The sequence below is a fragment of the Nesoenas mayeri genome (genome assembly GCF_963082525.1).
Source record: "Nesoenas mayeri genome assembly, chromosome: 20".
NCBI classification, from domain to species: domain Eukaryota; kingdom Metazoa; phylum Chordata; class Aves; order Columbiformes; family Columbidae; genus Nesoenas; species Nesoenas mayeri.
This window is the reverse complement of record NC_137569.1, coordinates 9,632,274-9,643,885: the sequence shown is the minus strand read 5'-3', so window position 1 is coordinate 9,643,885 and position 11,612 is coordinate 9,632,274. Positions and strand designations below refer to the sequence as shown.

At 47.3% G+C, this 11,612-nt stretch overlaps 1 protein-coding gene across 1 annotated transcript in view; it reads right to left on the bottom strand.

The window, feature by feature from the left end:
- Nucleotides 1-479: 479 nt before the first annotated feature.
- Nucleotides 480-11,612, bottom strand: part of GALNT17 (polypeptide N-acetylgalactosaminyltransferase 17) — a gene marked incomplete at both ends in the record, with an annotated part of 202,446 nt that continues 191,313 nt past the window's right edge. The window contains 2 exons of the mRNA XM_080357078.1: nt 480-608; nt 1,359-1,526. Coding sequence (XP_080213204.1) covers nt 480-608; nt 1,359-1,526 — 297 coding nt within the window. The remainder of the gene's footprint in view (nt 609-1,358; nt 1,527-11,612) is intronic.

The window sequence follows — 11,612 nt, the reverse complement described above, 5'->3', positions numbered from 1 at the left end:
CATCTTGCAAATTCAGCTCATTTAGGGCCTGGAAACCTTTTCCTCCCACAAGTATGTAAGTTTTCCTGCTTGCCAGGTAGGTCCATCCAGGGTCTCTTGACTCTGATCGTGCTGCAAACCTACCTGGCCCCTTTGGGAGAGCTTGGAGACGTCCAGGAAAGCAACAATTCCCTGTCAGTAAAACGCTCACAAGACTGCATGAGCTTATTACAGTCATTCCAGCAGAAATAAGTGGTACCTTTTAGAGTGCTCGCCAGAAGAAAATAGCAGTTCTGACCCAATTTCACACAGTTGGGATCAGCTGTGGGAGACTAATATACAATAAAAATAAAAAGACACAAATGCCCGTTTCCCCCATGTCCTCTCCTAATAACATGAATAAAGCTCTGTTTTGATATTTTGTCCTTCCCAAAGGAGTCCAGTCAGTTCAGTCCAAGCCAGCTGTGAGTTGAGTCCAACTCCTCTGACCCTTCTACCCTTTACTTGATGAAATTCTTAATCGTCCACCTTTGTCCTGTGCAGCTGCGAAGAATCAGATCAATGCCGGCCATTCCTCTGTTCTCCACTTCCAAGCATCGTCCCGTTCCCTTGTTCAGGATGGCACCATTCTAAAATTAAAGGATACGGGGAAAATATTAAAAAAAATAAAGACACGGGGTTGCCTGTGAAGCCAGCCAGGCCCGAGCGCTGCCCAGGAGCACAGCTGCGTCCTCGTGCATTGCTGGAAGCACTTGCTTGGGCAGTAATGCAATTCAAACAATGAAATATTTCCTAAAGTAATCAATGTGAATTACATGAGCAACATTTATCATCGACAAGACGGATCGCTGAGCAACCAAAGGACATCAGTAACCTTTAAACAGCGTGGCTGCACTGCTGCACTACGAAGGTGTGATACTTCTGTAAATGTGTATTATTTACTCTGTGCTTTGGGACAAAAGTGCTATGTTTTCTTGTATTTCAGCATAGATTATCTGTAAGAAACAAAGAAATCTGGAAGGGAGTCATTCAAAACCCGCCTGGACACCTTCCTGTGTAACCTCATCTGGGTGTTCCTGCTTCATGGGGGGATTGCACTGGATGAGCTTTCCAGGTCCCTTCAACCCCTGACATTCTGTGATTCTGTGATTCATCATCAGGGTAGGTTACATACATCTGAGGGTATCAGAAAGGGAAACTTCTACTGGAAATAGTCCTAAAATATTGTCCCTGCCTCCGATCCCCTTTTCCCTGTCCCCTAGGACTTGTCACCTTCTGCTACATGGGACCACTTCACTTCATCCCACAGCGTCTTGCACCAATGATGCGCCACAGCCCGCGGTTTGGGAAGCGGCATCGGCGACAGACCCACAACAAACCTGTATGAAATTCCAGCGCTTATGGAGGCTGCTCTTGACCTTTTCGCAATCGAGGAGCTGAGGGAAGCGGCTTTTCACGTTATCCACCAGGCAGCGGGTATCGGGGAGAAGAGTCGTGGTGCCGAGGGCGCCGAGGTGAAGGAATCCCTCCTTGGTGTAGCGCGCAAGCTGCGGGACGGGGAAGGAGAGGAAGAAAATCATCAGTACCTTTGGAGTATCGTTAAAAAGTGACAGAAAGGACAAGTTTGCAGAGCCCCAGGAAAAAAAAACAACTGTGAGGATGGTGCACAAAGTAGAACTGATGAGAGGAGAAACCCAACTTTGTGTCTTTTTTCTTCTTGTTTTGTTTTTGGTTTTGTTGTTGGTTTGTTTTGTTGTTTTTTTCAGATGCAGATGAGGAGCTGGAGCATAGAGAAGGGAAAATAATAACTCTCAGCTGTAAACCCACCACGGGGCAGACCCCTCCGGCCTCCTTTAGACCCAGACACCGCAGGCTGGGGACGGGGATGCTTTCCCTGGTTTTCTGCCGGAGCCAGCTGGCTTGGCCGGTCCTGCTGGCCCAGCCCGGGGCTTCTCACATGTTTGGCGAGCCAGCCTTGCTTTGGCCAGCAAACGGTGCTGCTGGTGTGTCTGGCACAGCCCTCCAGCAACTCCAACAGCCGCCAGGCTGCAACGGCAGCCAGAGGAGGCCAAGAAATAACAGGCCCTGTTCCCCAGTGGATGGAAGCCCAAATCTCGTTCCAGCGCTGAAGCAAAGGCTCAGGATCGCAGCTCAGCCCTGCAGCACCCCCACACTCCCAGGGACATGACTTGGCTGCCAGGGCTGGGAGCATTGGGGCCAGTGGCTCTTGGGGACGCGGCACAGGCTGGACGTGGATGGCACCGATACAGCACCGGGGCCGCACACAAAGGACTCCTCCATTTGCGGTGTTTAAAGAATCCCAGCCAAATATTTCCCTCAACATATTTAAATTCAGGAGTGAAAAGGGATGAATGACAGCGGCCTGCCTTTTATAGTTCAAGGGAAAGATATACACAGCTGCTTATTTAAATTATGAATCAATCCATTATCTAGCAGACAAATGAGTATTCAGCACATTAATTAACTGAGCATATCTATGACCCAGATGCTTCAAAACAGCCAGTAAATCACACTGGGAGTTTGGGTTATCTCAATTGGAATAATTAAACACTGAAAATCAAGTTAAAACAATGTAACAGGGTCCAACTCCAGCAAGTAAGCACAGGTACAATGTTGGTGCTTGAGGCCCATTCTGTCTTCCCTCCGTGACGCTGGCTGCAGGTCCGGGTGTGTGGGATTGCGATGGGTGCCTGTCGCGCTTTGCTCCCAGCTGCTGATGCAGCTACACTTGCAGCCAACGTGCGTCTGAAAGCAAGACCTGCCCTACCGCCCATCCCACCGAGGCCCATCTGCCAAAGGGACTGATGCCCCGGCAGACTGAACAGCCCGCACCATGCAGCTGATGCTGGCATGGGACAAGGTTGCCCTGTTCCATCCCCCAGCGCAGGATCTGCCCTTCTGCCCCCAAAGCCCTTTGCTAAGATGGTGCAGAACAGTTCACGTCTCTTTATCTTTGCACCTAATTCCCCCTCCAAACAGCTGTGCTGGTGCATGGGGGCGAACAGGCTAAGAGAGCTGGGGTGTTCAGCCCGGAGAGGAGAAGCTCTGGGGAGACCCTATTGTGACCTTTCTGGACTTAAAAGGGGCTGATAAGAAAGATGGGGACAGACTTTTGAGCAGGGCCTGTTGCCACAGAAGAAGGGGTGATGGTTTTAAACTACAGAAGAAGAGATCCAGGCTGGAGATGAGGAAGAAATTGTTGTCCCTGAGGGTGGTGAGAGCCTGGCCCAGGTTGGGCAGAGAGGTGGTGGCTGAACCATCCCTGGAGACATCCCAGGCCAGGCTGGACGGGGCTCTGAGCACCCTGAGCTGGTGAAGATGTCCCTGCTCATGGCAGGGGGGGCAGTGGGGGAGCTTTAAATGTCCCTTCGCCCCAAACCATTCTGTGATTCTACAACAGGAGGGCAGCCTGCAAAGCTTCAAGCTGTAACCATCATCACCTTCCCCTCCTCCCGCTGATTCTCCATCTCCTCCAAGTGCCTGACCACAGGATGGGGACCCTGTCCATCCCCAAGCCCAGCTCACATTGCTGAGCCCAGCAAGGGACGTGCCCTACGTATGAGGCTGGAGCAACCTGGGCATGACCCCTGCGCATCTCCAGCCCGGCTGAAGGCTCACATTCACTTTATTTGTTTTTCGCAGTTCCACGTTTCAATGAGCCAAGCGTCAAGTGCTGACAGCATGTTTTTAACCATGGAACTCACCTGAATTGAGCACCGACACAGCGAATGAGGACAACTGCCTTGTAAAAAGAGAGAGAAATATAAAGGAAAAGACAAAAAAGACAAGCTCTCTGCATGACAGACAGAAGAAATCATCCAGAGGTCTCTAATGGGCAGTGCAAGTTATTCTCCTCCTGTTTTCAAAATTTTCCTACCACGTACATAATTAGTGTGCCAGACACTTCCTTTTCTATGATGTTTGGCAGCTCATCTTCAGACAGTTGGCCTAATGCCCACAAGGCAACATGATTTCTGCTCTTACATGTTACCGCCTAATGTGGTGGGAAAAATAAGTAGAGCAAAAATCAAATCTTTCCCGAGGAAGGGAGCAGGGCGGGGGCTGGAGGGAGACAGAACGAGCTGAAAAACAAACACGGGTATTATGAAAAATGCATTAAGTGCATCTATTAGATGTGTCATCTACTATGTATAATAGCCAGATAAATAAAGCACCGAACACGTGTCTGGATCCAGCACTGTGTCTAGAGCCTGATCTGCTCTGCCGAGTGCAGGGGATGCTCTGCAGCAGCTGGTCCAGCCCTCCAGCCACCAAACTGAGAGCGATTATCCCCCCAGAATCCCACCTAACTCGGGAGTGCACGCTCTGCTAAGACATCCACGGGATTTTTGTCTTTTGGGATATTTTGCCATAGAGGTTCTCAGGGACATGGGTTAGTGCTAGAGTTGGGTTATGGTTGGACTTGATGATCCTGAGGGTCTCTTCCAACTGAAGTGATTCTATGATGCCTTAATTCTTCTTTTGTAACCTTGTTTCTCTCCAGAGCAAGCCAGAGGTCTCAAGCACAAGGTGACAGCGGGGGGTGAAGCACTCAGGTAAATGGGAGTCCTATGTTGAAGCACCGATCCTGCTAAAGCTGGGTTTTTCTTGAGCAATAAAAGGCCAGAGCAGAGGCTGACACCAGCACGGCCCCGCAGGCCATTATGCGAGTGCAGCTGCAACCTGGATTCCGTCTGGATTTGCCCGTACTACAAGAGACGGGAAACATCTCAGTCTCATCACCACATGTTGCATTGACCAACATTTTCAAGAGCAGCTCCAGACAGTGCAACACGTAAGACCTGGGCCGCCCTTAGAAACTGAAGGTGCCACACAAATGCTTTATGGTACCAGTAAATTACACCCGCTGTTCTTATTGAAACCTTCGGAGTGGTTGTAGCAGTTCAGCAACTCAACAACTTGGTACCTAAAGCAAAGTTGTGTGCTTCAACATGGCCAGCACAGCCCCAGATGATGGTCTCTGGGAAAGGCAGCTGATGAGAACATATCCTTTGGCTGAGTATGAAAGTTGTGTGAGCAAGATGGTTTCTGCAAGTGCTCATAGGGACATTCAGCATCAGTGCAAACACCCCGGTGTAACACCGCTCCTTGGCTCAGGGGCTGCCAAGAGCAGGGACAATCTGCTCCTTCTTCGGGTGCTGTGTTTGGGGAATCTCAGCAATGTAATTGTGCAAATCCTGTTGTTTTCCTGAGTCTGTGATTCTGTGAGTGTATCCAACCCACTCGGCACCACCTTGACAGTCCGTGCTCCTCCTCATCCTCACGCACAGCCAGGCGAGCTCTGCCAACAGGAGCTGGGACGGCTCTTCCACCAAACCTTCTGTTGGACCACAATGGTTTCCTCCTCTCAAGTGTTACATAAGGATCATCCCTCCTGCTCTTGACTCTTGCATTACCAACCACCCCAAAAACATTGCCTACATCAGCACGTGTCTGGAGAAGGTTCCTCCTTTGGGGATCCCACGCCTGCTTTGCAGTCACTAAGGTTTTCATCATATGGACATCATGGTGTTTAACGATAATAACAGTTCATCCTTCTCCTCAGAAAATTATTTCATTGATGAAGAAGGAAGTTTTGCTGACGTGCAGTCCAGTCACAAGAAGTTAATGACAGCCCATGCCGTATAACCAGTTAAATCCAGTGGTATTTAATGTAACAAACCCATGTCTTTTCTGGCTTTGGATAAAGGCAAATCAACAAAGTCAAATATCTGAGTTTAAATTCTGCTTTACTTGCCCTAAAAATACATGTTTTCTTTTGAAGTGAGCTGTCCTGTGTCTCACTGCCAGGCAGGAGCTGGAGAAACATGGAAGGATATGGACGATCCAGCAGGAAAATCTAATCACGGAGATACCAGCCTGAGTGAATTACCCAGCCTGGCATGGGACAAGAAACAAGGGAAAGACCAAGAGGAAAGACCAGAGAAAGAGAGTTAAAAAATATTACCAAGCTAACCATTTAGAAGTGGATAATAGTGATGAGGTTTTAGACCTCTTAATTAGTGTTAGTGGCCCAAAGCCACATCCCCTGACAGAAACACTGATCCATATCCATGGGCTCTTACAAACACCTTTCCAGGCAAAAAAGCTGCGTCTTGCAGAGTCGGCCACCATTTTACACCACTTTTACACCACTGATCTCCCATCAGCAAATGTGCTCCGCCAATAAATCTTCTTTGATTATTGTTGCTGGCTGGCTGCATCTCAGGGATGGGAGGAAGTTAATTAGACATCTTAGCACCTGGGAAATAAAAGCCTTGACGACCTTCATTGACTCTATTGGAAAATAATTTAAGGTTGTTTAGCTTCCTTTCCACACTGAGTAGATCATCAATTAGCAACCACAACTAAAGTGTCCAGTATTTTCTTCTTAACACAATTTAATGTGACGTGCTCTTTTGTCACCTTTGATCCTGCAGTGTCCGGGATGATCTCAGTATTGATGGTTTTGTCCTCAAGTTCTGGTGCTTAAATGGGCAAAACATATTTTATCCCGTAATTAAATGAAATGCTCCGCTGGGTGAACATTATCTTAAGTTTTATAGTATTATAGTGCTTTCCATCACCTTAATATATCACCATAGTTCTGTCACTCCAATGAGGTATTGCTATATTATTAGTGTAATACATCATTACAGCAAGGTGTTTTCCTGATGTATTGCTTAAAAAATGAAGCCATCAGGAAGAAAAAAACCCATGAGCTGGCTCAATATAATTACAGGATAAAATGATACTTCATCATGAAAGCTGATAATGATTTGACCTGGAAGTGAATGAAAGTAGAGAGAATGGGAAAGGGAAAACAAGAGGAAAGGAAACCCAAATTTTCCCCCAGTGATAGATGCTACAGCTGCAAGCAAAAGCCAAGCCCCCATCTGCATTCGGTGCCACATATGGGATCCATACGAAGGCTACAGGCTTAGCTTAAACAGATTAGCAGCCACCAGCAGAGAGAGCAGAAACTCAAGATATTATTTGGTATTATTATAATACCAACTGCCCTGTCTGGAACAGGACAAACCTCTCCCCGCAGAGCACGTCAGCACCCCTTTCTCTGTGCTGCTCACACACAGACACGCAGCAGCACAGAGTGGGGATGGATGGATGGATGGATGGATGGATGGATGGATGGATGGATGGGCTGCACATCAAGAGCAAAACCCCCAAATTTGAGGGACCTGGGGGGTTCAGCTGGAGAACAGGAGCTGAGGGGAGACCTTCTGATCTCTGAACTGCCTGAAAGGAGCTTGGAGCCAGGGGGGTCGGGCTCTGCTCCCCAGGAACAAGCACCAGGAGCAGAGGAAACAGCCTCAAGTTGCGCCAGGGGAGGCTGAGGTTGGATGTGGGGAACAATTTCTTCCCCAAAGGGCTGTGGGGCATTGGAACAGGCTGCCCAGGGCAGTGCTGGAGTCACCATCCCTGGAGGGTTGGACAGACGGACATGAGGTTCTCAGGACATGGGGCAGTGCCAGGGGTGGGTTATGGTTGGACTCCATGATCTTGAGGGGCTTTTCCAACCCAAATGTGATTTTATACCCAGTGTGGCAGAGAACAGGACCTGCAAACCCGCTGTTCTCTCATCATTAAATGCCTGCAGGGAGCACAAACCTTCCCCTTGCTCACTGCCGCTGAGGAACCTGCTCCTTAACTGGGAAATGCATTTAAATGTGTGAGCCTGAGCCACGGCACCAAAGAGAGGAGCTGAGATATGAGGACACTAGATGAACACTGAGCTCAGGTACCACTGTGGGTGCTTCCGGATGCCGAACAACTCAAACGGAACTGCAACTCCTTCTGTTTCATACATATATATATAAAACAAGCAAACTATTTGAACAAAGTGTTGACATTACTTCTAATTAAATTCCCAGCAATAAATTACAACACGCAGCCCATTAATTAAACGGTAGCAGCAAAAGTCCCATTTCTTTTGTGCGGCGTCCGTGCTTCTGCAAAAGGCTCATTTCAAAGCTTCTGCACTCACTGATAGCTACTTTTAAAAAGCACTTTCAAGGAGTTAAGTTAATTGCATGTATCGCGAAACAAAAGAACTGCCAAGAACTGGCTCTCAGCTGGAGAGGGAAGGGACAATGTGGAGGTGGAAGACCAAGAAGAAAAATCTGCACTGGGTTTGCACGACAGGCGAGCTGGAGGGAGCCAGCGGCACCGCCACATTTCACTGGAGAGTATCAGGTAGGGAAAGAAAACGTCGTTAAGTTTAATCACAGAAAGAGCTGAGGAAAAAATAAATAACCTGCTTTTTACCATTCATCTTAAAGCCCAGAGTTAGCAGACAATGTCAGGCTAATTCAGTTTCTCATACTGTAATGCACTTAGAGGTTCAAGTTTCCATCCAGAAAGTGCAAAAGGTAGTTTGTGCCATTTAAGAAAAAAATGGTGTGCATTTAAGCAACAGCGAGGTTATATTTAGCCTGATCAGCCACAGCTGACTGATCTTTGTTTAAAGGCAAGGATAAACCAAAGTGAGATTTCTCTCTCCCGCACAGGACTCCTGCAGCCAGTGCTTGGGCTCAGCTGGCTCCGGGACCTTGTAGTTCAGGCTCAGATGAGCTTTGGGGTTACTTAGTCCCAATGAGCCTGGAAAGTCCGGGGTGACCATATCATGAGAACAGGCTCTTTATGCATTTCCATCACTTGAACTGTACACTTTTAAGCTGAAAACGAGCCTCTCTGAGCTTGCTGAACCCCCAGATACTCACTAAGGAGAACAGCTGTGCTGCAGCTCTGCATCCCCAACTCGCTCCATCTCAATCTTCAACTCACCCTCACACCAGCAAGGCCCATTTTGCAGGCAGAGAATCAAGAAAGACATGTTTAAGTCATATTTGTGGCCTGTGATAGAACAGAGAACTGACACCCCGTCTTTTTAAGCCCTGATTAATGTGCTGGGTTTTCAGCCAGATTTGATGAGCGATGTGACAACAAAAGAACAGATCTTATCTCAGGAAAGCTACCAGGAATGAGATCACATGTTCCCAGACCCTGGGGAACGGCTGCGAGATTTTGTTGTGAAATCTAACACATTTCCCACCTGAAAAGCCGCATTTTGGCACCTCCCTCCCTTGGAAAGTCCTCCTAGAGCATACGGGCTGCACGAGAACTGCGAAGCTACACTGACTTTATCTGTAACATCCAACGGATTAAAGCAAGTTCTGTTTCCAAGATCAAGTTTACGTATCTCTGGTGTTCACACAAGTTTTCAATATTTGGGTAATAAAAAAAAAAGACACCCAAATGCAATATGTGCTACAACCCATCACGGGCTAGAATGCAACTGGAGCCAGCAAACCAGTCACAGAGGCCTTTGTTTCAATGGGAAAGCTCTGATGCTTAAATTGGAAATCTGCTCAATAAATAAATTACCCCAAATATGTTGGGAAACCCTCCTGTCTGGTGGGGCACTTTTCTTCCTCTCCCTCCTCTCCTTTCCAATTCATGGGAGAAATTTTCACCAGCAGGGTTTTATTACACAAATACCTGCAGGTACTTAATGGGATGGTCTTTATTACATTGTATTTTACAATTTTGGTCTTAACGAATGCAACCACCGTGCTTTCTGCTGTAACATCATGAAGGAATCAGATGTTTCCCCTCGCTGTACCTGCACGGAGACCCCGGTGACCCAGTGCAGAGCTGCAGGGCAGGCTGGCCGAGCTCCCAGGAGCAGCGATTCAGCCGCTGGTGTTGAGCACTTCCAGGTAATTTATACACTTCTGGGTTGAGAGGAAGGTTTGAGACAGTAACGTGCCTTTGATGGCACAGTAAATCTGTCAGACACTGGAGTGTATCAGGATTTGAGTCTTCCCTCATTGCCGTGTCACCTCCCGTGCTGCTGCCGTCATGCAGGAATTTCAACAGGACCTTGGTGCTCGCAGCACTTTAGACACACGGTCCTGCCACCCAGTAGCTCTCAGCCTAAACCTCTTGTCACCTTATGGCACTGGTTTGTGGTCATGACGATAAAACAAGCTGTTGGAAGGCACGAGCAATGGGAGAGTTACAAACATCGTCATGCCAAGATGGAAAATGGTAGAATGACAAGCCAGGGCTGCCTTAGTTGGTAAGGCAAGAACACAGCCCATAGAGCATGGCGACCAGAATACCTGCAATGAGAGGGCAGGTCTTCCCTAAAACACACAAGGACAGATTGTTGTCCTGCATATAAAAAGAAATCTCTGCCTACCCCTTAAACATCCTAACACTGCATCCGGGCACAACTATGATGGGATTGTCTCACCTGAATCAGTGTTAAACTTCCAGTGTAAGACTTGTCCTCTTGGCCATGAAGAATGAATCACAGGACCTACCCCACCGTGGGGGGTTCCGTGGGTGGTCTCCTGAGGCACAACTCGACTTCTTTTTTAGAGAGCATGGATAACAGCTTCAGCCTAGAAACGTGGTGCTCAGACAGCTCTTAGGTTCAGTTTTCCCCCAATTCCTAAGCAGATCAGTAGATAAAGCCCCTTCAGTACAAACGTGGCAGATCCAGAGAAGGTAACAGGGAAATACTTCTGAGTCTGGGAATGAGCAAGGACTTTTCAATGAAGAGAAAAGAAAATCAACAGAAGAAACAGTTTTGTCCCAGCGGAGTTTATCCCATGTTATCCCATTGCCACTACAGGCTGTGCAAGCACAACGATAGTAGAGCCTGTCATCCACAACCTCCCTGTCTTGGCTGAATTTCTAAATTTCACAGCATTTACATGGGAAACACAAACAAAAGAAGGAGCTTGAAGCCAGATACATACGTACATCAAATCCTGATGATAAACACCCCGGTCCTCACTGGATAGAGCCAAAGCACCAGAAGAACAAGTGCTGCTACTCTGTGGCTTTTGGGAGGTCAGGCATGATTTTGGTAATGAAAGAAAACCTAAAAACCACATTGTAATTCTTGAAAAGCACACGTGTCGTAACATGGCCATTCTGTGTCTAGACTTAAAAGGAAACTTATTGTATTTTCTCCTTAAAAACTGTAGGTGAGACGGATACTGTGTTAAGGGAGCTGGATGATGAGATGATGATCACTAGGTATAGAGAAAGAAAATCACAAAGGAAATCACAAGATTTAGGTAAAAGACTGAGGTGAGGATATAAGCAGAGATAAGAGAAAAACAGTTAGCAGGGAACTGGGTAGATTATCCCTGGAGCTGATGATCCTGGAAGTCCAGAGTCTGCTGTTGGTTTTACAGACACCAGCAGTGACGGAGCTGCTGTTGGACATGGGTTGTTCCAACTCCACGGCGATGGAAGCAGCAGCTTCTTAAAACATGAGAGAGAAAACTACAGAAGGGACTGAATTAGTTCATCATCACTAACTTTGAGTGTTTGACACATCCATTAATCCTCTAAAAGGTAGAAGATCTAGAAAGAATCTTGGAATGATGGTTTCAAATCTAGAATAAACTTAAAATTAAGATAAGAAGCTTTTGGTTTGCTCTAAAACTTTGGCGAGGCAAAACAAGCACTAGAAAACTGATGTGATGGTAAATCCCAGTCAAGCTGAAATGGCGATCAGCATCCCGTTAAGAAGTGCTGTTTGTTTTCTCTGCCCAGTTGGTACATTTTTA